General features: G+C 41.5%; 5 protein-coding genes across 10 annotated transcripts; 2 read left to right on the top strand and 3 right to left on the bottom strand.

Moving 5' to 3' along the window:
- Positions 1-44: 44 nt before the first annotated feature.
- Positions 45-3,305, bottom strand: LOC139659368 (protein-lysine N-trimethyltransferase SMYD5-like; the record flags this gene model as incomplete). Its single annotated transcript, XM_071537617.1, has 6 exons — positions 3,184-3,305; positions 2,683-2,791; positions 1,841-1,980; positions 933-1,054; positions 763-832; positions 45-149 (listed from the first exon to the last, which is right to left on the bottom strand). Coding segments are annotated over exons 1-6 (639 nt in total), but the record flags the coding sequence as incomplete, so codon positions are not given.
- A 1,580-nt stretch (positions 3,306-4,885) lies between these two features.
- LOC139659363 (sideroflexin-5-like) lies at positions 4,886-7,228 on the bottom strand (the record flags this gene model as incomplete). The annotated part of the gene is made up of 4 exons (XM_071537606.1): positions 4,886-4,963; positions 5,216-5,333; positions 6,706-6,791; positions 7,073-7,228. Coding segments are annotated over 4 exons (438 nt in total), but the record flags the coding sequence as incomplete, so codon positions are not given.
- A 637-nt stretch (positions 7,229-7,865) lies between these two features.
- Positions 7,866-9,081, bottom strand: LOC139659365 (transmembrane protein 238-like). Its single transcript, XM_071537612.1, has 2 exons — positions 8,941-9,081; positions 7,866-8,515 (listed from the first exon to the last, which is right to left on the bottom strand). Exon 2 carries the CDS (start codon positions 8,511-8,513, stop codon positions 8,184-8,186), a length of 330 nt encoding a protein of 109 aa, XP_071393713.1. The 5' UTR covers positions 8,514-8,515; positions 8,941-9,081; the 3' UTR covers positions 7,866-8,183.
- Positions 9,005-15,318, top strand: ccdc106a (coiled-coil domain containing 106a). 4 transcript variants are annotated; one of them, XM_071537609.1, is made up of 8 exons: positions 9,005-9,137; positions 10,122-10,191; positions 10,276-10,374; positions 10,486-10,725; positions 10,858-10,914; positions 11,052-11,327; positions 11,493-11,660; positions 12,710-15,318. In XM_071537609.1, exons 2-8 carry the CDS (start codon positions 10,122-10,124, stop codon positions 13,024-13,026), a joined length of 1,227 nt encoding a protein of 408 aa, XP_071393710.1. In that variant the 5' UTR covers positions 9,005-9,137; the 3' UTR covers positions 13,027-15,318. The 4 variants fall into 4 exon arrangements, with proteins under 4 accessions (XP_071393710.1, XP_071393711.1, XP_071393708.1 ...); XM_071537610.1 differs by lacking the exon at positions 9,005-9,137 and adding an exon at positions 9,488-9,575 and having other exon boundaries at positions 10,504-10,725; XM_071537607.1 differs by lacking the exon at positions 9,005-9,137 and adding an exon at positions 9,488-9,575.
- Positions 15,319-15,621: 303 nt separating this feature from the next.
- Positions 15,622-26,179, top strand: LOC139659366 (splicing factor U2AF 65 kDa subunit). Of its 3 annotated transcripts, none has more exons than XM_071537614.1 (12): positions 15,622-16,223; positions 17,248-17,389; positions 19,350-19,385; positions 19,939-20,045; positions 20,258-20,409; positions 20,533-20,649; positions 20,752-20,890; positions 21,103-21,182; positions 22,020-22,142; positions 22,483-22,569; positions 23,494-23,745; positions 23,860-26,179. In XM_071537614.1, exons 1-12 carry the CDS (start codon positions 16,175-16,177, stop codon positions 23,992-23,994), a joined length of 1,419 nt encoding a protein of 472 aa, XP_071393715.1. In that variant the 5' UTR covers positions 15,622-16,174; the 3' UTR covers positions 23,995-26,179. The 3 variants fall into 3 exon arrangements, with proteins under 3 accessions (XP_071393715.1, XP_071393714.1, XP_071393716.1); XM_071537613.1 differs by having other exon boundaries at positions 20,752-20,917; XM_071537615.1 differs by lacking the exon at positions 19,350-19,385.
- The last annotated feature ends 1,086 nt before the right edge of the window (positions 26,180-27,265 follow it).

Below are 27,265 nucleotides of genomic sequence, written 5' to 3'. Positions count from 1 at the left end.
TTTATGCACACTGCACATTTTATATAAGATGATGGTTAACTTACTCTGAACTTCTCCCCCAGGAGCTTGTGGGCTATCTCCTCTTCCTCATTGGCTGCACGGCTGCAGAACTGTGAAAACAGCTTCTGCCAGTGTGCTTTGTCCTGGGCCTGGACAACATAAGCAGTGTTAATGACAAATACTGTGTCACTTAGTAAATACAGTATATAGCATTTTGTTGTTAAGTGTCTTTCTTCGTTACATACTAAATACTCTAGAAAATGCATCACAGTAAACACGAAGCCTTAATTTGTCACATCCATGTCTTCTTATTTGTGTCTGTGTTTGTGTTTATTTGCTGGTATTGCAGTTAATTTCAAGATAGGTTTGACACCGTAAAGTTTGTATTTTAAAAACAAGTAAATGTTAAGGAATCTAATTACATACGACACGCATTGCGAAATGATTGGGGGAAATGTCAACCAGACGTAGACAGCAGTGAAAGGCCTATAACGCTAAATGACACCAGTCATCAGTTATCTTTGGGTCTGAATGTTTACCATATTTTTTTCTTTTGTTTCACTTTAATTTTCCTTTTGTATGCAAATTGATCTGCTGTTCTTTAGGTCATAATGTCTGTATCTTATCGTCTATATTGTTGTTTGTCCCAGTTCTTGAGTGTGGATCCCTAGAAGAATAGTGCCCACTACAGGATAAATTAATGGGAATTCAAAATCAAGTATACAAACAATGAAAACGTGATAAAAGTAATCTGAGAATCACCTGTTTGACAACGGCCACCATTCTGGCCATAAGCATGATGCTGGAGGTCTCTGGGGGATAGTGCATACTCCTGAAGAGAAGAGGAATGATCTTAACTCAGGAGAAACAAACCCATCAGAGTAATAGAGCGAGTTCACACAATGAAAGCAGTAAGTTAAATCCTCCCTCACCTCCATGCGTCTTTAAGCTTGTTGATTGGGTGGTCCGGATCGTCGTGGGAGGGGCCGAGACACAAGACCCGATGGTATTGGTCTGCTGCAGCTTGTCGGCACTCCTTGCTACAGTACATAACCTGCAAGAGAAGGCAGGCTCGCTCAAATTATAAAACATCACAAATGGGTCATTGAAAGGGAAAGCAAAAACATTACATTATCTTTGACTATTCCACTCTGTATAGCACAATTTTCTTAGCCACTATCTTGAGAATGAGGTCACCATTAACTAGTAACAACTATCATGTGGGAGCTCTGTAAAAAGGAAATCTGAATCTAATCTGAAATTTGTTACATGGTTTATGATTCCTTCAAAAGTTAATTCAATTTAACAGCAGCTAAGGTTGGCTATGAAAGACTTTCCCAGCTGAAACATTACATTAACAAATGAACAAATATTCAACACCAGTGCCACCAGTGGAAAACTGGAAGTATGGTTATGCTTAAATTGGTTTTATCACACTGTTGTTGGCCTTTTATTAAATATCCAACATCGGCCGGTTGTTGTCCACCACTGATACAATGGAGGTTCCTCCCTGACTGCAGCTACATAAAAACTCTGGTCTGCAAAACCTGCAATGACATTTTAGTTTTTTTACATTTAATTGTTCCATTAAGTTTTTTGGTAGGTTACTTCTTCATTAAAAGGCAGAGAGTTTCCAGTACTATTGAACAGGTGGGGTGGATCACTCTGCCTTAAGGAGCTACAAACCCAACTAAAAGAATTTCATTAGTCTGGGTTTCAGTGGAGAGTTTTTGTGAGAGTAGTTTGTAATTTTTGGCATGGAAAAAGTAAAGACTTCAAAAGCCCACATCAGCCAAAACCCTAGGATCCCTAAACTGCCTTCTATCCTGTTGAGACCGACCTGGCACTGAGGACAGGCTTGGTGCAGCTCGGGGCGAACGCTGCACAGCTCGGGGTGTGGGAGGCTGAGTCCCGGGATGCCACTGAGCCTCCTCGCATTTTCCTCCGCAGTCTCCAAAGCACGCAAGCAGTACTCACAGGCTGTGGAGGACAGAGGGAGGGAGAAGAGGAGGGGGGGGGATAGGGCAAAATATCATTACAGACCATGTTGATTTTAATTCAAGCTTGTCGAAGAGCGATAGAGTGAGGGGCGATATAAGTTTTGTTCCAGATCAAACTTCCACACCACCACCCTTCCACCTGGCAGGGTAACTCAGTTTAAACCCCCCATTTCATTACATTCTGATATATAAGCTTTATCAAATTCCAGAATTAGCCTAATCTTTGATTTCTCTCATAATGCAAATACGTATATCATGTGTTTGTCTGTCAAATCACACGCTTTCTCTGCCCTCCCTGTGTGTTGTCATCAGTTTATGAGTTGTTAATGCAACATGTAGCTGTCGATTAATGCATTCTGGGACGCTGTTGAGTCTTTTTGACGTGTCGTGAATCCAATTCAATGAAACATCAGTCAAGGAAGGTTCCCACTTGATAAGATTCACTCACCCTGAAAGCTACAGCAGGTAACTGGTGAATTCTGCTGCCTCTCATAGTCCTGTAGTCTGAGGGGGTTTTTTTGTGGTTGTTTTTAATCATTCTGTTAAACTCTGAATCAGGCCTCTATATGAATGCTCACCTTGGATTATGGCACAAGGGATCGCAACATCATAACCTGTGTATTGATAAATGCTGTTTGCAACAACATCTCTGTTTTGCAATAGAAAAAAAAAAACACTTCACCTTTGTATTTGTACAAAGCATTCCAGAGGAACTGGGCAGAGACCAGAGGGCGCTCTATGAAGATGCTGTCTCCCTTCTTGATGCTCCTTTTGGCGAACAGACCCTTCCCCTGAAAAAATGAACAATACATCATTCCTGTACGTTGTGTTTTCTGTCCACCAGTCTTTGAAACAGGTCAGCCTCAGCTCCTTTAAATCCAAATCCACAGCTGGCTCTCTAAGCTGCTAGTTAGCTGGTCTGTGTTAGCTTTTGGTTTAAAAGTCAAACCCCCAGGCAAGACTTGTCAAAACACCTATTATTCACATTGTCCAAATACAGCAGAAAGCTTGTTCTTGTTAATATAATAGCTGGTATCTACTTCATAATCCCAATTACTGCCATGCTAGCTGTATGAGCCAGATTGATAACAGGCGTGGAGCTGCAACATTACTGTTTCAGAGAGAAATTAAGCCCCACATTTGTCATAAATCATTTTCTCTGCAAAACTGGGATGCGCATTACCTTGATTTTGTCAATAAATCTGACTTCAACGCAACTGCTAACTTTGCCGGGGTCCACGCAGAGAGAAAACATGTCATCTTGGGGAGCAGCCATCTTCCACGTGACCTTTTACCTTTCAACCCTGACACTGACGTCTTACTAGCTGTGGACTGGAGGGAGAGACTGCTGCCCTCCAGCGGCAGACAGGAGAACAGCAGGCCTCAGTCTGCTCTGCCAGTGTGTGAAACCAAGGTTGTTATAGTTGACTAACACTAATAAATAAGTATGAAAAATCGTATATATTTTAGTAAGCTGAAATAAAATAAAGTGGAGTGTATGGAAAAAATGAAACTAAATGAAAACTATAATTATTACCTCCACACTGTCTGAAATAATGGCATTCAAATATTACTTTCAGTCAGAGAGCCAAATTAAACATGGTGTATAGGAGAGAGCTATTTAGAAAAGAGTAAATGCGACTAACAGCTATATTAACATTAACTAACATTACAGTCATACTTACTATGAAACTCAAGGTAATTCTCAGTATACTACTTTATCTTCCTTTTTTCACACTGGACACATGATTTGCATCTGAGGACACACTCTCCTTATCCATGACAGTTACAATATTAACACTAAAACTGAAACAAAATGAAATAAAAACTAATGAAATTAATGAAACTATTTATTCTGACAAATAGAAACTATACTTAAATGAGCAAACCCCATATGAAAATTAACTGAAACTAATACTGAACTCCAATTTGAAAATGAAATCAAAATAAATACGAATGCAAATTGCAAAACAATTATTACCCTGTGTGAAAGCCCAGCTGCTGAGGAAAGCCACCTTATAGCATATCAAAGCAGCTGAAGCAAAGTGTCACCTATAGCTCACATTCACTTAAATGCCTGGTGATAAAATAAAAGTCTTCATAAAACAAAGCAAGTCGAGAAAGAGGATTTATTAAATCATTTAAATAATGCAGATAAAAGTGTTAGATTGTTTGACTAGCAAACATTTAATAAAGTATCAGAGTTATTATACAAAGGAATAAGAATACCAGTTAATGATTAGTACAATAATATTCAGGTAATAATGTTATTAGTTTCAAAATATTGTGCAAAATTAGTTATCCATTAGGAATACAGCAGAGGTTCAACAATCAGTCAATACTGCAGTGGACTGTTCTTCCTTGCAGTTAGGAAGGAAATGCACCAAAGTCCATACATTTGGCTACTGTAGAAAAACAAAAACAAAAAGACACTTGCTAAGAGAGGTCAGAGTGCTGTGTGCTCTTTCACATTTTCACATTATTGGGGTTAGAAAACGTGGCATGCAGTCGACTGCCATTCACCAGTTTAAAAACGTTTGTTACCTAATATATAATGTATATATCCACATTTTCCCATGAACTCATTTGACAAATACAACCACGAACAGTGGATTCACACTGGCAGTATCGTCCGATCCATAACTGTTTTGTGCACTTGGACTTTCCTCATCAGCATTTTTCTCATTATTCAGAATATATTAGCGTTGCAGCCGCTGGTTAGTGCATGATAATCCCGGCTCTGCTATATTAATGCAGCAGAAAGTTCCCAGACCTGTCGACAGGTGCTAAGTAGGAACCCTAGGGTCTCCCTGACAGCTATTCACAGCGTAGCCTCATTTACATCCTTGTTCCCTGTCCTCTCCTCTCCCCCTCCACGCCATCCATCATAAGCCCTTGTTGTAGGTCACCACCTTGCAATCTGTCGCCATGGCGATCTCCGGCTCAAGGTGAGACACCTCAATCTGCAAAAAAAAGTAAAGAACGAAGGTGAGAATTCAGATCTCCCTGACGCCGTCTTGTAACTCTGTCTGTCTTTAAGCCTTGAAATCATCGTGACTATTAATTAGATCTGGGAAGACACATCTGGAATGAGAAGTGAGTGGGGGAGGGCTGGGGGTGTACATGTCAAGTGGTGTATATGTAATTTGAATTCCACCCCAGCTGTCCCTCGAAGCCATCTGGCCTGAATCAGCAGCAGCAGCAGTCGCACCTACCTGAGACATCTGGGGAAATAGGCTGATGGCCAGAGGCAAGGAGAGGCTGAAGGTAGCCAGGCACACGAGGCTGTGGATGGGCAGCAACAATCTGCGGTTGCTCTGCAGGAATTGGAGTCTGCGGAAATTAAGAGAATGACAAATTAACACATGTGCCTGAAGCCAACAGAGTCAGCTTTGGATCTACAAAACCTTTCACCTGTTTTGCACTATTTGTGGGTGGGAGACTACGGCAGCATATTGATGCCACAGTGGGAAAAAAAAACGGCTCAGTATCTCGTTTTAACGAGAATCCTTTCCAAGATATTTTCACGGTATAATGACATCTTTTCTCGTTATTAAGACATACCAAATTATCTCACTATAACGAGAAACGTTTCTTGTTATAATGACATACCAACATATCTCGTTATAACGAGAAATGTTTCTCGTTATAACGAGATACCAAGAAACTTTCAAATGTTATAATGAGAAAAAGATCTATAGCCTAATGAGAAAACAGCCTATGGACATCAGAGAAATTGAGAAGTCAGCAACAATCAGACAGGGGGGCTTCATGTTACATGGATCCATACCATAAACACATATGAGCACGCACGCACACACACACACACACACACACACACACACACACACACACACACACACACACACACACACACAGTAATCTCTTACACACATAGTCACACAAGAAATCAGTATGGTGTTAAGTCTACAGCATATAATGGGATGCTGGATGGTACAAGCTCCACACTCCATCAACAATAAACTGCACAAACATTTCACAATGCTCAGCACTGCAGCCAGCTGGCTAATACAGTCAACTCAACTCATCCTGACTCAGACACAATCAATATCTCGTTATAATGAGAAAAGTTGATATCTCGTTATAACACGAAAAGTTTCTCGTTATAACGAGATAAGTTGGTATGTCGTAGTAACAAGAAAAGATGTCATTATAACATGAAAATATCTTGTTATAACGAGAAAAAGATCTCGTTATAACGAGATACTGAGCCTATATTTTTCTCCCACTTTGACATCAATACGCTGCTGTAGAGACAGTTTTGGCTTGTCTTGTGTTTTGGTCGATTTGTCCCAGTTCTGGATATATTGCTGACTACTACTATTCTCTTTGATATACTTTTACGATAAAATCAGTAATTATAAACATTCTTAATATTCTTTTTTGTGTGGTTTGGGGGGAAATTGTACTGAATTATTCTGTTTCATTCATTGTTACATTACATTCTGTGATGCCCCACTGCTGAACGAATTAATATATGGGAAACACTGTGGGGTACAACATATGCCCGCTCCAGACAGTACACATGAAATATTTAGGCCATGTTTTTCTAGAACAGAGTGCAAGAGAATAAAGCAGCGCAGAAGAATAGAATCGACTAGAATAGAATAGAAAGTGTCATTGTCTATAGTTGCAAGTTTGCTTTTAAAATGGCAAATTCCCAGTGACATGTTTCTGCACAAACCTCTCTAGGTAGGACATTATGATGGGCGGCAGGACAAAGATTGGCATGGGGAGGACCACACGTGTGAAGGCGGTCTCCATGATCGCCTGGGGAAAAAGATGTGAACATTGTGCACACGCTTCATTTCAAATACTGCAATGCGTTGGATTTAATTTTCCCTCCCATGAGATCAGATGGATAATGTAGTGAGGGGCACAGACACATGAAATTAACAGGAAATCATGCAAACCTGGTTTTCCTATTATCAGCCCTCCTCACATCAAATCAACTGAACCATACTGATTTGCCATTCACTGAAAAGACCGCAATGTATAAACAAATTCAGCACTTTCAAATGAATATACTGAGTTTGCAAAAAGCCACTCACATGCCTGGCAGCGATTTTGGAGGATCCCACCACGTTACCGTTGTTGTCCAGCACGTCGATCCCCTCAGACAGCTCGTTGTGCCTCATCAGGCCCACGTTGCAGATGTTGGCACTGGCTGAGGACGGGAAGAGGAAGGCAGGTAGGATCAGCAGACATTAAAGTGGTTTAATACATTTTCACATGACCTACTTAGGAGGTTGTAATTGCAAGACTAGAATAGACACCGAAGAACAGGAAATGCTCAGTAACAGATTCGAAATCTTTTAACTTTGGATGCAGTTCCTCCATAAATCCCATATCCCTTCTGGCTGGTGTGAGACTATCTGCACAAGACTAACCACAACACTTTAGAGATAGAGAGATTAAAAAAAAAAATAAATAAATTAAAAAAAAAAAGTGATAATGTGCAAGGTATGAGCCTGCAGAAGTCTGTCGCCTACAACCAAGTCATGTGTGACTCTTCTCTCACCTCTAATAAGACAACATTCACAGAAAACAACAGATTTACCCCCCAAAACACACACTGCAGTGTCTCTTCTCTTCTGCAGCTTCTACCATATTGTGGCATTTTCTCACTGACAAATTCAAACCAATTTCTTGTGAACAATTAATGGCATAAATTTCACCACTGCTGTAATCTTAGAATAGATAAGGTCATAAACTATCGCTGACAATAAAGTTCATGATAATAAAAAAAAGTCAAAGCTCAATTTTGTCTCACACAAGGGGAAGATTGTTTTCATACGGAAACGGAATATATAATATCTATAATTTTAGATATTATTATACTGTGCCTGTTACATTACAAGATTTAGTGCAATATGAACAACCTTTGTGCCCCAAATCAATATAAAACTTAATGTGCAAAGACAGTGCAAATTCTCCCTAAGAGGTTTATGTAGCCTGGCTGTGAAGACACACTGAATGGCACTGACAGTTTCCTCATGTGAACAAGCTGTTTGTTCACTCCACAACAGTGGTGTTTGTAAAGAGGATGAATGCCAGCAATGACACTCCCTTGCCCCAGGCGGTTTTGGCCTGCAGGAGTGGTTACCGACAGCCTCTCCTGTAACAGCCGTCTTATTGTTAAGTCTCTTTGGGCTCCAGGCCCTACGATGGGCTGCTTTGACTCCTGGGGATCCGTATCCTACGGCTCAGGGTGCGGGCAAGGCGGTCCACAGCGCCACCCACCACTCCCCCCAACTCCCTTTTAGACGTCAGACCCTCAATGTTGCCGCTGTACCACATCACCCAGCCTCCCAGGGACAGCAGCACCAGCAAAGCTCCTGAGTACACCAGGAGATCCCCAAAGTCTCGCCCTTGGATCTCCAATGGGGCGAAGACCCCCAGCAGCAGAGATGCCACACCCAACAGATCCATCAGCACAGCAAACACCAGGGCCAGCTTACAGTGGGACAAGCCATCATACTTGGGGGCCATGGCTGCATAGAAAAATAGCAAGGAAGGAGACACATAGGAAGCACTGTCTTTAAGGACATTTCAGCTTTTTATCTGCTATTCTTCTGATATTGTAAATAAATTGACAGAAAATAGATTGTTCAGGGAATTTGTCAAACAATCACTCAACTAGGCCTACTTCTATTATGTTTTTCTGCCCAAATGTCTGACACACACTTTCTAAAATAGTAGGCTACTTAGGCCTATTGTATAAAATATTATATTCATGTAGCAGTTTACTAATACTAGCTTCTACTTTGTTTACAGAGTTGTTTTACCCCAACCCCCCACTTAACTTATAGGCAAAACAGGTGCCACTGCCACACCTGCGCGCTTGGAGGCTGCTTTTCATCTAAGACCAAACACAATAGAGCAAAGTCAAAAGAAAAATGTTAGAAAAAACACTTACCGTTAAGTTTTTTCCAGATTTGCTGAATAATTTAAATATACTCTGTGTTTAATGAGTTTAGAAAGAAAATCGAGCCATTTGAATCTTTCCGGATCGACTCTGTGAAGCCGCGAGTCAACAGTGACACCTGACACCTCGTCACCACCTGCAGTACCTGTCCTGCACTTTCACACAACAGCAGTCGGAGTAAGATATCGGTATGTGAAAGTTGCAAGTAGAAATGTGTCTAGCAAGAATGTAGATATATCGTTTTTCCACTGTAAACATTTTGTCATGACAGACGCAGCGCTACACTAATATTAATGTATTAAGTATGAGCGAATTGCCCTTGAACATGTTAGTTTACTGACATGCACAATACGACGTTTTATAATATCAACAAAAGTCTCCGATTTGAATATTTTAATTACAACCTTTACTTCACAAAGCCTCTGCAACACGTACTTTTTTCTGTCAGTATCTTATTAATTTTATTACATCCGGAAATGACGTGAAAGAATCTGGAAAAAAAATAAAAGAGCGATAATTGTTATTGTTAGCTTGTTAGCTAGCGGATGGATTCGTGAAATGGAGATATGACAGAGTAATAACGTCTTATTACATGTGCACGATTAAGTTATTACAACCGTAAAGTGGTATGTACCAATATTTATACGATGTAATTCTGGCACGGAGAACCTATTTCAGAATGACCGAAGTAAACATTGAAATGTGTAGCAAGGTTGGGATTGTAATTTTATATTCGCAGCTAAATTCTTGCTAACGTTACGGCAGAGCTAACCTGGAGTCGAGCCGGACAGCAAGCTTCCTACACTGTGAACACATGATTACCAGGCAGCTACTAACAAATATGGTTGGAAATCCAATTCAACTGTTTTGTTCTTTTCGTGTGTGATATAGTACCTTTCTATCCTCCTCCCGTGTGTCACAGTCACATAATAAATTTAGCTGCTAACTGTCTGCCTTCACTTGAACAATATAGCTCACGTTATGGAAGCTTACCGGTGAAAGATCTGTATTTTTAAAACACAAGTGGGCACTATATGTATGTAACTAAGGCGTTTGCTATCCTGTGGATTAACGTTAAATGCCCAAACGTGGGCTAGTTTTTAAGCATGACCGAATTACAGTTCTTTAGCACCATAAATTAATCTATATGATTTCTCCACTCTGGGTACGAGATGGAGGACGGAAACAGGACTGATGCTGCTTCCACATCCAAGAGCCACGCAGCCTCACTCCACTTGCAGAGTAAGATTTTAAAAAGCTCCATGATTGTTGTGCATTTTTGGTATGACATTTTAATTCATTACTGTACATATTTCTCCTTTTCAGCTCCAAAAAATGAGGACACCTATGAAATAGCTATCCCCTACGAGGAGAGCAACTTTGAGCAGCAAGGCTTTTTCAACCAGAATGATCAGAATTTTGATGGTGAATGCCAGAATCACAACTTTACAATATACTCCCATTGTTGTTATTATTGTTGCATCCATTACATAAACATTCATAACATAGAGTATCAGTGATTTCCCAACCTTTTAGTGTATCTGTCCCCCTCAGAGTCGCCCCCCTCTGCTGGCGCGTCCCCAGCCGGCAACTCGTACATGCTGATCACCAACCTGCGGACCCAGCTGCAGATCTCTCTGGAGAAAAACTCATGGCTTCAGAAACGGATCGAGGACCTGGAGGAGGAGAGGGACTTCCTCCGTTGCCAGTTGGACCGCTTCATCTTTTCCACAAAGAGCCAGGGACAGGGACAGAGTCAGAGCCAGTACAGTAACGGTGAGGAAAAGAGATAAATGTGAAGTGATAGCCAGCACAGCAAGAGATTAAGTTGATTGGAGACAAAACGTTTACAAGAAAAGTCAGGATGGGAAAACAAATTCTGAACTTTGAATCTTTCTTTCCCTATAGGCTATGAGTCCAGACGATTCAACTGGAGAGGAAGAAGAGAGGAAGATCGTCCTACTGGTAAAGACAAATATTTGTGTGCTTACTGCTGCATTTAGCTCCCCAATTACAGTTAGATTTAGTTCAGGTCTGCTTGAGTATAGCTGCTTCAATTGTTTACATAGGCTCTCTTGATCGTCTCTACTTCCTCCTTACAGAGCAGCAGAAGTCCGACTCGCAGCATTTCCCTTCACGTCAGTTTATCCAACGAAGGCCCGGTCCTCCAACCATGGTGCCTTCCAAAAACCACGTCTCCAGCCCAATAGCCAATCAGCTTGCCTCTATGAATGCTTTGTTCAACTCTGCATCATCCCAGGCCCTCCTGCCAGGCCATAGCACTTCCAGCACCACAGCCAGTGGTAGCAGCGGCAGCGGCAACAGCAATACCAGGTCAACCATGAACGACATGGGTGGACATGGCAACGTAGGTCCAGGTAATACTACTCAAATGGCATGAAGCTTTGCATCACCCATTTTGACCTAAAGCAAACAATTTTTGATATTTGGGGGAGGGGAAGACATGGAAAAATGAAGGCTGTTGTTTGTGGCTTTTATCTAGTGGATCTTGCTGACAGGATATTTATGGCTTGTCTCCTCAGATTCACTTTCACTTCTGGGAGAATCTGACGAGTACCTGGACCAGGACAGCTACCTCGATGAGGAGGAGATGATATCAGGAGAGGATGTAATGCCAGAGACCATTAACAGCAACAGACACCCGCTGAAGAGAAGGCGGGTCTTCCAAGTCCCCAGAGAGCGGCAGAGAGGTGAGGGAAGGAGACAGATCCTGGAACAAAACTTAACATTTACCTGGCATGACTTTATCATTGACCGCCATGAGAATTTTTTTTAATCCTGCACATTACTCCTTATTCCATTTCAGTCATACTCTTAAGTCAAGTCAAGCCAATTTTATTTGTATAGCACATTTCATACACAAGTAAGCTCATTGTGCTTCACATTAAAAGACACAAATAATAACAATAAACAGATAAAGAAATACAATAGACATATATACAGTATCCCACATAAAGTAACCTTTCAGTCACACATACAACGCACACACACATACATATAATACAGTTTTTTATAACCCCCTGTCCTACTCAGCACTCACACACACACAGACTACAGCAGAAGCACACGAAGGCAGACATGTACTAACTGATAAGTGTATATCACTTCTTTAATGATGCACAGCAGCAAAAACAAAAAAACAGACGCGTTTCAGCCCTAGGCTTTCTTCAGCGTTACTCATTCTTACTTACTCTTTGTTTTTGCTGCTGTGCATCATTAAAGAGGTGATATGCACTTATCTGTGAGTGCTGACGACTTCATTTGTTATTTTTGTGATTTTTGGGTCGGCACCCATTACACTCTAAAGACTGTGAGTTGAGCACACCAGTGCTTTCGTTTAAGCATAATGTACTAACTACCAAAAGCCTGAGAAAAAAGGAAGGTTTTAAGACTGCTTTTAAAAGAGGACACAGTTGTAGCAGATCTCAAGTCATCAGGTTGTTCCAGAGAATAGCACCATAATGACTAAATGCACCTTCGCCTGATTTTTATTTTATTCTAGGTAAGTTAGGAGACACATGCCTGATGATCTGAGGGATCTGATTGGTTTATAGCCAGTGAGCAGGTCGGAAATGTATTTAGGAGCTATACCATTTAGAGCTCTGTAAACAAGCAGTAATACTTTGAATCAATTCTGTGCTGTACCGGGAGCCAGTGAAGTGATCTCAATACAGGAGTAATGTCTCATCATATCTATTATTGGCCGAAGACAACTCTCACTTTCACTCTTGTCTTCCAGTGAAAGATGCTGCTGGAGTGCTGTTCCGCTACAAGAAGATCCTGCTTACTTACCAGCGTCTGAAGAATATGTCCAAAGCCTTCCAGATCCATGGTGTGGACCGCAACACAGTGGCTTCCACCACACCCATTGCTGAGCTGCTACTGGTGGCCCCAGAGAAGGTGGCCGAGGTGGGCGAGTTCGACCCGTCCAAGGAGAAGCTGCTGGACTACGCCCGGCGCTGCTACATTGCCCTGGATGAGGAGACGCTCAGCAGGGTGCAGGCCCTGAAGAAGAATAACCTGCTCCTGCCAATCTCCTACAGGTTCAGACACTGAGGGGGGAGACAGGGGCAAGGGAACTCTCTCCAGAAGACAATGGGATGGGTGGGTAAGTGAGGAGAGGCAGTGGAGTTCTGCTGCAGCAGGCCAGCTCACCTCCAAGGCACCGTGATGTCCAGTGGAAAGCTTTTGCTATCTCAGCGCCCCGGGGGGTGGCCATGTAAACTGTGGTTCAGATCCTCACTTTTTAGACAAACACACTTTTCACACCTCACTTTTAATATCAATACGATGTGCAGGTACTTCAATCGCTGCCAGAAATCCTCATCAGCGCTCCCTTAATATCCTGGGTGTGGGAGTGCCTGCTGCAGCTGGAAAGGGACAAAAAGATGGTTCTCTTTTCGTCAAAAGGCAAAATGGCATATCTGTGTGATTCAGAATCTTTGGTTAGAGATCTGTGGACAGGTATATGTGTCTTTATCACTAAGATCATGGTGGGGATGATCGTTCCTCATTACTTATAGATGAGTATAACCAACAGAGCTCATTCATGTTTTAGGCTTGAGGTTTGCATAGGCAGAGTATTCTTTCCTTTTCTTTCTTGAACATCTGGAGAAGCTTGAGGCCCAGAGTTCAATAATTGATTGTCTAGATCATTTCAATTCCTGGTAGCCTAAATGATTTATAAACATAGCAATTTGTAAAACTTTATTTCTGTGCAATTTTGACACAAAGCTACAAATATGGTGGCTTTCAATCACAATGTTTATATATGTTAAAATTATGCTGCACTCAGATTCTATAGAATGATGCCATATTTTAAAGAAATCTTTAGTTACAGGAAAATGTTGGAGATATCATTCCTTTGTGTTTTGTTGTTTTTTGTGTGTTTTCTTTGGGCTATTTTATTTCTGGCACTTTCATTACATCCTCAACCATTTTGTTCACTTGTGTTTGCTTGCATTGTTTTTGTTTTGTTTTTGATTGTGATAATCATATTCAGATACATCACACATATAAAACACTATTAAAATGTTGAATCTGTTTCTCTTCAACAGTAAGGAAGTAGGTGGTGTGGCTGCGTTTCAATAACGCCTTAATACCATTTTTGTGATTGCCTCACGTCAGAGAATTGACAGTGAAAGGTCACTTTCACACTCTGACCACCCACTGAAGTAGAATCTGGGAGTCATTTTGCATTCTCTTTTCCTTTTCATTTATCCAGGTTTAAAGGATGGGAGGACTCTCTTAAAGAGAAGGAAACTGATGTGCCCATGAACTGAACATAGTAAAGAATAGTCCCACATTATGTTGTTCAGATGCATTCACAAGTCATTTTTCACAATAACATACTTCTGGCAACAAGACACAGCTGCAGAAATGTGACATTGTAGATCTTTGCCTCAGAATAATAGAGCAACCTGTTGCTATTTGTTTTGGAAGGAGAGTGGGCCTAGTTTTGACAACAGTGCCACTGCACCTAATTTGTTGTACCACTAAGTGTTGTACCAACACTTTTTGTAATTTTACTGCACCAAAATATATGCTCCTGGTATTGAGGCACTTGTAATGCTTTGTGACAATATAATACCTTTTTTTAAAATACAGTACAAAACATTTACATTACTCTAATTGTAACGATACTGTCTGTTTTGTAACAATGTGTTACCATTGGTTCTGTGTGAAAAATTATTGAGATTAATCACATAAGAAATTTTCCAATGAGCTATACAATTTCAGCAAAAGAAACTGATTGCAATGGCTTGTGCACATGGAGGATCTATTATTGCTTCTCAATGCCCCACTACAAATGCATGTGAAATGAGCTCGTTGGTGGTCTGTAGTTTATAGAGGTCTTGTTGAAATTCATAATTTTCAAAGCAGCAGGAGCGTTGATTATAGTGTATGATGCTGTGTAGTGCTTACTGTATACTGGTACAGTGAACTGGTAAGATCCCTTTTATTAAAACTGATTAGGTTAGAGTGGGTAAACGTAACTCTTGCTTTTTATTTCATACCGTATTAACCTACTTCCCTAAAAATAAACAGGGAAAGGTAGGCTACACAAATCTGTGGAACTCATGCCATTTTCACCTTGTTTGATACGGGTCAGATTGTTCACTTTGGTTCGATTAATAAGGCGCAGTGCAACTTTTGTGACACTGGTGGAGCAGAACTTGCATAATCATGCCAGAGTGCAGTGTTTTAAAAACAATGATCTGTTTGTCATGTGTTTTATCTCGTTTTATTTTTCGTAAAAAAAAATTATACAGACATTATTTGAGTAAGAAAGCTGTATCTCACCGGGAAAAAATGCCGATCTTACACCAACTGTACTGTTAAGACAGAAATGCCATTAAAGCATTTGATTTCCTAAAATAGTGTATAGGTTTCTTATTTTGTGCACAATCAAACGTGGCCATTCATAATGAATACTCTCATGGTGCAAACCGTGGTCCACTAGTCGTTAGTCAGTGATAGGAGAGGTCGCACAAGGTACGTTTCAGGACCAAGAGTAACGAGCTTTTATTATGCTAAGATATGTCTTCGTCCAAAGATAATGAAACGTCCTCTGTCCGTTTGACTTCAGACTCCAAAACGGCTTTTCCACTCCCCGGAAATTTGTGATTCATCAACTTCCGGTGTCACGGGGTATCTGGGAGACGGAGCAAAAAGCGGGCATACCGAATTTCCAGCTTCTGTTTTTACTCGCGTTAAATCATCGGAAAGCTTATATATCTGGCGTATAAAGGCAAACAGCTGCGCCGTGTCGGCCAGTGAGCTTTCGGATTTGTATTTCACTTGGAAACAGGTCTCCTTATTCATTCGACTTTCTCGGCTAGCTAACTAGCTGACGGGCTTCCACACGACTGTCTCGAGCAGGCCCATTCTTCTGGACTTTGCTACAAGCTAGTTAGCTAACATTAGCGGGCTAGCCCATGCGAACACGTTTTCTTTCTCAATGTTGTCTGTTACGTTGTAAATAAATATCGCATCTGGGTTCTGCCAAGGGCACCGCTAAATGTGTGTTTTCGTTAACAAAATTTGTTGAATTCTGTGGTCAGTAGCCAGCTAATTATTTAAGCTACGGTAGCAAAGCACTTTGTTTGAAAAGTGCTGTTCACTTTGTTGCTAGCTTGCTAGCTAGCCACCGTCACCTCAACAACACAGTCGCAGCAAGTGCGCTAGTCTGCAAGTCACAGAGATGTCGGACTTCGACGAATTCGAAAGACAGCTGTCCGAGAACAAACAAGGTAAATGAACAAAACTGCATATCAAAAGTTGATAGTGATTTTGTTGACTAGCAATGCCGCCATCATGTTAGCCAGCTAGCTGCAGTGTCCACGGAATGGATAGGTCTATTTGCTGGAACGTTGCAAGTTAGATTATTAGCCTACATTCACGAACCTTTCCAGTTATCATTTGACTGTTTTGCTTCTCATCAGTTATTCCTGGTTGAACAACTAAAGCCAGTGCCAAAGTTGCCTGTTTGTTAGCTGAATGGCGTAAGTAGCCGGCCTTACTACATATCGGGAGCTAGCACTGGGACGTTTTTAACGCAGGGGATAGTCTATATCACGGTAGTGCGACCTGCCAATGCCAGCTGGCTGGCTAATTGGACTGCTAGCATCCATTCTTTGTAGCGTTTGCAACCAGTGAACATTTAATAGTCAAATGCATTTCGTCCGTACCCATGGTTTCGTCACAGCTTTCTGACACCTAACCTGTAACGTTACCTGTTGCACTACCCTCGTCCCTCATGAAGCTGTCATTAACCCAGATCTACACACAATTGCAATACATTGCACTTAGGGGTAATGCTAGCCAACACATTAAAACTGCTTTTACACCATCCCAGCTAGCTTTAGCTGGCTATATATATTTTGACACTTTACTTGTGTGTTGTTGCCATACTTTTAGAAATGGTATGGGTATATTGCACTGATTGGTAACTTTATAATCTAGTTGTGCTTTGACAATTGCAGTCTGGTTTTAAGGCTATTATGCCTTCTGTAGCTCCTACCAGCATTTGTAAGACTGTGTAGGTGTGATGGACAGATGAGATTCGTGTTCAGCGTTGTTACTGTGTGTCTTTGTAATACATAACTGAGGTAAATGTTCCTGTCAGTCTTTCTGTGGCTATTGGCACTGAGACTGAGAAGGATCCCTGAAGTGGTCGTTCTCATCTTTTTCCTGGCCAGCTATGTCCCTCATTTCCATCTGTTTACCTATCTGTTAATCAGTCTATCTATGCCTCTTGTCACTCCATCCCTGCAGCGGAACGGGACAAGGAGAACCGCCACCACAGACGCTCCCCTTCCCGCAGCCGTAGCAGAGAGAGGAAGAGGAGGAGCAGAGACAGGGACAGACGCAGCAGGGACCGCCGTGGGGACAGTAAGGAACGCAGACAGAGACGCAGGTTGGTACCTGTGTGAGACCACAACTTGGCTTACAATTTGTGAAAGCTTATGTATCATACCACCATGTGTCACACACTATTTGTGTAGGGATTCATGTACTTATCACTGGGGAAAAAACATTATTGAGGTGTTGCAGTAGAGCATATTTACATGGTATTAATGTGTCTGACAATTTTTTTTTTTTTTTTTTTTAAACCTTTTTCAGTTAATCAACTAATGAAGCAATGTTCTGGTTCAAATGCTGTTTCACAAGTAAATAGTGAGTTCAGCATCTGCCCTGGAGCGTGCGCACACACACACACACACATTTTTTTCCCCCACACCCACATACTTACTACACCCTCACCTTGGTCCTGGCATCTTAACCAGTCGCCTTCTGTGTTGAAGGTGAGTACAAATTCAACTCAAGCAAATATAGATGGGAAAAGGAAAAATATGCACAAAATCCACTAGTTTTGACTCAGCCCTGGATTGTGATTGGTTTAAAAATGCAAGCTATCTTTGTATTTTTTTTGCCATCGAGCCCACTTGTTGCGCTCCAATCTGATTTTTTTGAGGTTGAGACCAACTTCTTATCTCAGCAGCATCAGCAGATACCAATCTATGCAGCAGTGCAGATTCACAAAACTTTGAAATTGTCTGCAACAAGTTCTAGATTGTGATGTGTGAAGTTTAGCTGTGGATCATCTCTTATGCTTTACGGAGACTCTGTCTTTTTGGCGAGGTAATTAATCTACTGAAAATTGACTGCAAACAGGTTTATGAAATAAGTCTTACAGTGTATTGACAGGTCTTTTTTATTTGCTCTGTTGCAGGTGAAAACATGTTTGTTTTTATTTTTTCGCTGTCCCTGAGCCCTCTGCCAGAGGTGCTAATGACAATGTTATACTTTTGCCATAAGATCATGAAACAGACTTTTGTCTTCACAAAGCAGCAGCTGCTGCAATCTCTCCCACCTTCTTCAGTCTTATCAAACATTAGGCTAACAAGACAAAATTATAAATTTTATCAAGAGTTTTCTAGCCATCTTTGAATAAAGAATTACATGCAGTGTCATTTTAAGCAGTTGTCATTTCATATCTTGCCTGATGCTCCGATATCCACTGTAATACTCTGTAATTGCTTTGTCAATTTCAAAGTCTCTGCATATCCACTCTGCTGTTAGCCTAACGCCAGTGTTTCTGACTCTGGCCATGCAGTTTATGTGCGATTCCATTCTGAACCTGAGCTGCACTGGCTAATGGAATGTTCATTGTGAAAAGCGGGACGCGGCGTAGTCATCCTCCCGACACTCGGTAGTTTAATGCACCCGCTAAGTAGCATGCAGTCCAGGCCTCATGTCAAAACACACTGTGTACACTACCCAGAATGCCACGAGGTATAAACCTGACCTCATTTACTAAGTAACCAGTACAACAGATTTTACTTTTTCCATATTCACAGCTTTAATGTCGAAGGACTGGCTCATAAATCAGCCAATTTAGGGTCAGACCGGTTTAATCACATAGATCATTCTTGATTGGTCACAAATCAATCAGAGCACCCCTAGTTCATTGGTATGTTGCTGTTGCTTAACAATAACTTCACCCACACTTTACTCCTGTGCTTGCACAGCACTAAAATGAAGTGAAACAAAGTAAGGAAAGGTTTGGTGATGAGGTGGAGTTGCCACAGACAAATAGGATTTGTTAAAATGTGTTCCACCGTCCTGTAGGCAGATGTAATCTGGCAAATAAGCTGATATTGCCTACAGAAGGAGCTGTCTCCTGAACTTGAAAGGAATCTGAGCTTTCAGGTATACATGGAGAGGTATACCTAAGGCCTATGGATAGATATGATAGTGTTTGGTGAGGCCCATAGAATTAGAGGTGGTTTAGTTCTAATTCTGTGAAGTGGAAATGTTGCTGAATGTCATGTTTTATTTGAGACAAATGTGAAACCCTTCCAATGTCATTTCAGCTCACCATCCAGCTACCCCCAGGAGAATGCTGTAAGGTAATACAGCAAACTAACACAGAGCTGGTTTATGCATTATTGCAACACAACTCCAATCCCTTTAGTGATCTGCCTCTGAGTCTATGTACTATTGACTTTGTGTGTGGACTCCTATATTGAAAGGGTTTTCCATCCTTCACTTCTATCCGTCATGTTTAAGTTTTTACAATGTTTTTGATGGATGCATTTTGTCTAAAATTAGATAGATTCTTTATTGTCCTCTTAGAGGAAATTTGTTTCCACAGCCTGTACACACACACAAGTTGAAACAACATCCAGCAAATGCAGAGACATAGGGGGACACAGAGCCAGTCACAAAAAAAAAAATTATTAGTTTTTGTAGTATATCTTCTGAAGACACGATGCAGAATTGGGTCTAGTACTTTACTGCTGAACTAATAAGATATGGGTTTTACTCTGGGTTAAATGTCTTGAGGGTCAGTCTCTTTGGGGTTCAGAAGGGACGACCTATGTGTCAATTCTTTTCACCTCATTTCTGCTACACATTCATTTTGCTACTTTTATTTCACCACTCCTCTCTTCCTCCCAACAGCCGTTCCCCACACCGTGAGAAGAAGAAGAACAAGGTGAAGAAGTACTGGGATGTCCCTCCCCCCGGGTTCGAACACATCACTCCCATGCAGTACAAAGCCATGCAAGGTAACCCGTCTTCATTGTCCTCCTCGTTCTTTTTTGATTCTTTTTTTAGTACGTTTCCCAGTTTCATGCCTTTTTTGTGTTCTCCTACTATCAATTCGTACTACAATACTAAGCATAAACTTACCTTACTGCAAAATGTCTAAACTATGAACATTAGTCTATGGTTGTAATCTAGTTAGATTGTTGAATGTTTCCTGTCTTTTGCCCACCAGCTGCAGGCCAGATCCCAGCCACGGCCCTCCTGCCAACCATGACCCCAGATGGCCTGGCTGTTACCCCCACCCCTGTGCCCGTAGTGGGCAGCCAGATGACCAGGCAGGCCCGCCGGCTCTACGTGGGCAACATCCCCTTTGGTATCACAGAGGTGAGGAACAGTCTAAAGTGGTTGAAATAAATCATATCTCTCTTTTAAACCTTGTATAAGTAAGAATTTCCACAATAATTATAATAACTCTATTCCTTAATTTCCTCCCTCCTTTCTGTGTAGGAGTCCATGATGGACTTCTTCAATGCCCAGATGCGTTTGGGTGGTCTTACTCAGGCCCCTGGAAACCCTGTCCTCGCAGTGCAGATCAACCAGGATAAGAATTTTGCCTTCCTTGAGGTCAGATAATACCCCCATGACCATGACATTTGTTCTCCCTGGATGTACCTATGAGCTCTGTTTGAAGAAACGGTTTTAACCTGTATTTTTGTTTCTGTGTAGTTCCGCTCAGTGGATGAGACAACCCAGGCCATGGCTTTTGATGGCATAATCTTTCAGGGCCAGAGTCTCAAGATTCGCCGCCCCCACGACTACCAGCCCCTCCCCGGCATGAGCGAAAATCCCAGTGTCTACGTGCCTGGTACAAACATCCTGGCAACGACTTCTTGTACTTATCACCGATCTAGATTTGTTTTTACCATCCCTGTAATGTTTAACCCAATTTGTTGGTCGCACAATTCATAATTGGTCTGGGATCCAGACCAGATCCCTGGGATCCACAGGGGTTTGCTGTCTGTGTTCTGTGCTTCTCCATTGGTGTGTCTCACTATTGTCCTATTACTCTGCATGTAGGTGTGGTATCCACAGTGGTGCCTGACTCTGCTCACAAGCTCTTCATCGGCGGCTTGCCCAACTATCTGAACGATGACCAGGTCAGTGCTGCTGCTTTAACCAGCTTTCTCTCCAAACTGGGTCACAGCTAATGTCACAGGAACACTTGTACTGGACGCCACACTTCTTCACATTTTAAACCATTATTAACCACCTTAATCTTAGAAATATTCTGATACAGATTCTTTAAAGGCCCAATACATTATTACAGTTTGATGCCCCCTGTGGAAATGCTGCTGGCCCACGATGTCTTTGTTTACATATTGATTCACTGGGTTGAAAAAAAAATTCTCTAGATTTTGTTGTCTGAACTTTTGATACAAAGACCGATGTTATATGGCAGCTGAATTTCAGTTGTTTTAAATACATTTTTGGCTGTGAAATGTTTTACATTTGTAATCTTTGTAAGCACTGGATTTTAAGACTTATTTTCTGTCAATATGTAAAAAAAAATACATCAACATGCTCAATATTTAATGGTCAAAGAAATAGCTGATTTGAAGTGTCCCAAAACACTCTACTTATCCTTTATAGTGGGGGAGAGCTGAGTCTTCATCTTCATACTTTTCCTCATAGTTGATTCAAACCTTTCTGGATGTGCCCTGGTCCCTAAAGTTGCAGTTAAAACATTTTGAACTTTTTAAAGTTGCACCATGGTTAAAACAGGAAGCAAAGTGATATGATAATACAGAAAGAAGAATGCCAATTACTACTACTTTGTGCAGGTGAGATAAAGGTGCTTCATTGATAACATTGCTGTAGCTGTATCATCAGTGGCATTGGTAGTGACATTCAACATTGATGAGCATTCTATGGTTTGGCTAAACTAAAACTTTATTAGGTGTTAAGTGACTCCTGTTGTCTCACGTGTCTCTCAGGTGAAGGAGCTGCTGACGTCATTTGGTCCTCTGAAGGCCTTCAACCTGGTGAAGGACAGCGCCACAGGCCTCTCCAAAGGATACGCCTTCTGTGAATATGTTGATGTCAACCTTAATGACCAGGTAACCAGGACAACAGAAAAAATCAAGGTTTTCCTGGCCTTTTAAATGGACTAGGTGGAAATAATCACCAATGACCTATGGTTTGTGGATGGGGGTGCAGGTTGTTGGTTCAACTTGAAGTAATAAGTAAAATAATAAGTTAGCTCTTAGAAGGAAAAGATAAGGTTTTACATTTTCTTATGTTGTTACTTTCTTGACTGATACTAGTGGTGTATTCAGATTCAGGTTTGTTAATTACATAACTCTTAATATAAAACACTAAATCGTCACATCAACCTCCCACAGCAGTATGGAGTATTGAAAGGCTGTTTTCTAACCTTGATGGAAATTGTCATTACAGGCTATTGCAGGGTTGAACGGCATGCAGCTGGGAGACAAGAAGCTCCTGGTGCAGAGAGCCAGCGTGGGATCCAAGAACGCCACTCTGGTAAGTGTCCAGGGGCTGGACGGATGACAGGCAGTGTGGTGGGAGGGTGGATACTTGCACACAAGCACATTTCATTTTAATGTTGTGGAGGTGCTGGAAGGGATAAACACAAATTGCTGAGTAGATGTGGCTATATGGAGGAGGCATGTGCTCAATCAATCCTTCCTCAATTTAATAATTCATACCATCAGAAAAAATGAGTTCCTTACATGATAAATTACATTACATGATAGATTACAAAAATCAACCTGAAGGTGTCCCTTGTGTTATTCAATTACTGTGCCTTGAGATGTACTGAGTGGGTAGTTGCAGAGTTGCGGGGCAGCCGTAGGCAGAAGTAAATTCTTCATTGGTTTTCAGTTAGCGCCACCCAGAATGCTGGAGAGGCTACAACATTGAGCTTTTCAACACGGCAAGCCCAGCGCAAGAGCCTTTTCCTTTTGCTGAAATGTGAATCCCCCTTAAGGCTTTAAAGTTAAAGCTTCACTCATCATTTCCTCAGTCCCTCTGTTCAGTATCTTCCACAGTAATCTGAAGTTAGCGCTAGAACTTAATTACTAGCTTTTCAGCTAGTTAACTAGCTTTTGTGTTCTCGAGCCTAGCTCTAGTTAGGCAACACAGTACCTAGGTAGCTAGTTGAGAAGTTAACAAGCAACCTCAATTTTGACTACTAATGCTAAAGCAGTGTTACAATAACCTGAAACCACCAACTTCAATTGGTATAAAAATCTGTGTCTACTTTCTTACCAGCTGTTGTTTTTGCCAACTGATGTATAAATGAAAAGATTAGGCATAGACTGTGTAAGTGGTGTATGACCACATTAAGCATATTGAATTACATGACAGGTGAAATGCCTTGCAGCCAGCCATGTTTTGTAAAACATGCCAACAACCCTGTTCTAACCTTTGTGTCTGTCCTTCCAGACGAGTATAAACCAGACCCCCGTGACGCTGCAGGTGCCAGGTCTGATGAATAGCTCAGTGACCCAGATGGGCGGCCTGCCCACTGAGGTGCTGTGTCTGATGAACATGGTGGCCCCCGAGGAGCTGCTGGATGACGAGGAATACGAGGAGATTGTGGAGGACGTCAGGGACGAGTGCAGCAAGTACGGCCAGGTCAAGAGCATTGAGATCCCTCGACCTGTGGATGGCCTGGAGGTGCCCGGGACTGGCAAGGTAAAAACTGTATATGTGTGAATGTTTAAATAATCCAAAGTTTGCTTTGTCTTGAGGTAGGGTATGCCTTCAGTCATCATCCTTATGTTTTGTCTTCTGTCTTTCCCTCTATAGATCTTCGTGGAGTTCATGTCGGTGTTCGACTCCCAGAAAGCCATGCAGGGGCTGACAGGAAGGAAGTTTGCCAACAGGGTGGTGGTGACCAAATACTGCGATCCAGACGCATATCACCGCCGGGACTTCTGGTAGAGGAGGCCCGAAGAGAAGACAGGATGGGGGAGGGAGGGGAGGGAGGGAGACGTGTACTGCCCATTTCCAAGTCAACCCCCTAGGTCACATGGCAGCGAAACATTTCAGGTAGATCTGGGAGTGTTAACCATTCAGAGAGTGGCTTTGGTTGTATCCATTTTATCATTTGAGATCTACATGAAATGTCTAGCCGTTAAAACAGATTTGGAATTGGAAGAGGAGAAGAAAGGGGAGGGTTTGCGTTCTGTTAAAAGCAACGAGGGCTGGATTTGGGTGGTGTGGGTGGGCTGGGGGTTCAAGATTTTTGAGAAATGTGTGTAGTAACTGGTCTGGGAGGGGGGTCAACGATTTTTATACTTTGTGAGAAAGGGATGTCATTTAGGGTGGGAGGGGGGTGCCACACTTAAAAAGGTTTGTATTTAAACGGAGGTAGCCTGTTTTAAGTACATTAGGAAGGAGTTGCAGTAGGGAACTAACTGGACTATTCTGCTCTAGAAGAATGATGAAGAAAACAGGAGCGTTCATTTGTCATTGGGGAAACGTGAGGGAGATGGAGAGGAAGATGAAGGCATTTTCGTTTGGCCATCTAATGTAGATATAGCTATATCATCCACTTCAGTTTTGCCGTCTTCATTAGAAGGGTGAGAGGAGACCGCCTCGTTTTGTGAATTAAGATTATTATTTCCATGTTTGGGCTTGAACATTTCCTCAAGTCCCTTCATTTTTGTCAGACTACTGCCCCCCTCAGGATGATTGTTAGAGAAACTGTTTTCATATTGGACTCTATCTGAATGTCAGCTGTTGTTGTTCCAATACTGTGTAGCTTCACTGATTTGAGCTGTAATATCACCATGTATTCAGGCAGCAGGATCACAGGATGAAAAGTACATTTTCAATTATGCCAATTTGTGTTTGGTTGATTTTTTTTTCTTTTTTGTTTCTTTTGTTTTTTTTGGTGTTGATAAAAATAATTTCACGTCCATCTTTTGTGCGCCACTTTTAGCAGGTGAGCTCATTTTGTCTCAGCAATTTAGTCCTGAATAATTTAAGAGGAAGTAAATGATAGAAGAAAAGGAGAGTCCTTAGCAAGTTTGCGGCTGTGAATTTTAGGAGGCAAACAGATTGGTATTTAATAGGGATTTATCTGTTCCTTACCAAAAAGCCTTAATGTTATTTTTTCGTGTCAGAGTCAATTAGCAAAAGAAACGAATTAGGCTTACCCCTCTATCAATCTTTGATGTCTGTATGTTCATACATGTCACTATCTTAACCTTTAGCATTGCATTTCCAGTTTTCATTTTTCCTTATTTCCCAACAAATTTGGGATGTAAGTTAGAAATGTGTTGGACCCGGTTGTTTTTCTGTACAACATCTCACCTCTTTCACAAGACCAAATAAACACATGACTAATACCAACGACTCATGTTGTACTGCTGACTGCTGAAGGGCAGTATGCTACAGAGTGGAACCAAAACGTCACAGCTTTTCTCTATTCTGTTGACTTCAAGCCTGGCTTGTAAAAGTAGGTGAATTGATAGCTGATGGTTTTGTCCACACAAAATAATTAAATCTAAACATGGCACTGGTGTGGGCCACTTTCAGACATTTAGTTAATGGACACTATAAAGATTAAATGGAGGTAAATCCTGCATGCTAAGAATTCCCATCATACACCTATTGGCGTTTCAGTCTGATATGGACTTTTGTCACCATATAGATAAAACCACTTCACACTTTATAAATCTCCCATGATTTTATCACCAAGTTTAGCCATAGAATGTCACTAATTCTCAGTAAGAAACAGTTGTTGGATTGTGAATGATATTGTAATTCCACTAAACCTGCTTTCCTCTCATCTCCCTCATCCTCTGCCCTTGTTTCTCTGAGGACCACCTGTTCACACTGTACTGGCTTGAGAACTATGCTTTCCTTTGATACCTTGGGTTGCTTAAAACAGCGCTGAAGAGCGATTGACTGTCAGTGATAATACTTGTTACTCCTTCCTTTATGAAATTTGCTTTTTTCAATGTCACCGTGTCATTTAATTTCTTTTTTTTCCCTCTGAAAAAATGTGATTTCTTAAATGAATTAAAAGCTAAAACCACATCTAGTTTATAATAGCAGAAACAATCTTTCATTTGTCCAATTTGTTTTCAAATGTTGATTAAAAACTGAATTTACATGATATGTGATTTTTTTTATTTTTTTTTTATTTTGCTTCTTGCACACACCCACGCCCACACTGCACCACAGTTTTATACAGCCAGCGGGTGATGACATTCACAGTTAATTATGGAGATGGAGTGGACTGGAGTCACATCCAGTCGGTTCCATTCATTTGGTAGCATGGTTTATAGGGCCCTGTAGTTAATGGTGATGCCCAAATGATGGAGCTGTTTCACAGTCACAAAAGTTACTCCATTAAATAGCCCACATAATATGACATCTTTATTTTCATCTCACTTTGCCTCAAGTTCACACCTCTTGGCAGGCAAAATTTTATGCTATTGTCACTTATTTAGAAACAATATCTTTTGTTTTCCTCATGAAATGTAGCAGCATCTGTGCATGCAGCATCAACACCCACCCAAAAATAAAAAACAATTGAAGCAAATTAAAGGGAAATAGTGGTTGTTTTGAGTGGACTTTCCCTTTTCCTTTCAGTCAGTCAGGAGGAGCACACAGTCAATAGCAGTAAGTGCCATAAAGGCAGTGCCCACCTGGGACTTATCCAACAGGGAATTCCACTAAAACAGTCACAGGAAAGCAATGATTCTCTGACATGAAATAATGTCCTGTGTCAGCTCTATACAGCCCATCTCCGTCTGCATCGCTGCACCCCACTGCACAATACCCAGCAGCAGTGCCACTGATGCAACACTCTCTACCCTGCTCCCTGTGGGCACAGATGAAGAGTCAGCTCTCCCCCACTATATAGGAGCCATATCAAGGAGGGGGAAGATGAGCTGATATCCTTACCACTGTTAGAGATTTGGACATTCAGAGTGCCTTTGTACCCCACGTGAGACCTAATAAAAGTGGGATTAGCAGCCCTTCCCAGGCCCGATGCTGCAGTGTAGATTGTAAATGCATTATCTCCCTCTAGTGGTGAATGTAAAACTCTGTCGATGGTCATTGTCATTCTGGGCAGCACCTCCCCATTGATCTTCATTCAGAAAGATAGAACACTGCAGCACTGGGAGAGTGCAACGCTGAAGTAAAGGATGGATGCAGTAGTGTGTGTATACATGTGTGAGTTTACATCTGCACA

The sequence above is a fragment of the Centroberyx affinis genome, unplaced genomic scaffold (genome assembly GCF_046629955.1).
Source record: "Centroberyx affinis isolate AG114_WGS23_722 - 3 ecotype Tasmania unplaced genomic scaffold, CSIRO-AGI_Caff_v1 ptg003075l_1, whole genome shotgun sequence".
Lineage (NCBI taxonomy): Eukaryota > Metazoa > Chordata > Actinopteri > Beryciformes > Berycidae > Centroberyx > Centroberyx affinis.
Note: the sequence above shows the minus strand (reverse complement) of the source record. Positions and strands in the feature narration are given on the sequence as shown.

What these genes read in the sequence shown, in the direction of transcription:
- LOC139659365 (XM_071537612.1), bottom strand. Translation starts at nt 8,513, where the DNA reads ATGGCCCCCAAGTATGATGGCTTGTCCCACTGTAAGCTGGCCCTGGTG.
- ccdc106a (XM_071537609.1), top strand. Translation starts at nt 10,122, where the DNA reads ATGGAGGACGGAAACAGGACTGATGCTGCTTCCACATCCAAGAGCCAC. An exon ending in AGCCTCACTCCACTTGCAGA is followed by an intron (nt 10,192 to 10,275) that starts GTAAGATTTTAA and finishes TCTCCTTTTCAG; the next exon opens with CTCCAAAAAATGAGGACACC. An exon ending in AGAGGAAGATCGTCCTACTG is followed by an intron (nt 10,915 to 11,051) that starts GTAAAGACAAAT and finishes TCCTCCTTACAG; the next exon opens with AGCAGCAGAAGTCCGACTCG.
- LOC139659366 (XM_071537613.1), top strand. Translation starts at nt 16,175, where the DNA reads ATGTCGGACTTCGACGAATTCGAAAGACAGCTGTCCGAGAACAAACAA. An exon ending in AGAATTTTGCCTTCCTTGAG is followed by an intron (nt 20,650 to 20,751) that starts GTCAGATAATAC and finishes GTTTCTGTGTAG; the next exon opens with TTCCGCTCAGTGGATGAGAC. An exon ending in ACTATCTGAACGATGACCAG is followed by an intron (nt 21,183 to 22,019) that starts GTCAGTGCTGCT and finishes CGTGTCTCTCAG; the next exon opens with GTGAAGGAGCTGCTGACGTC.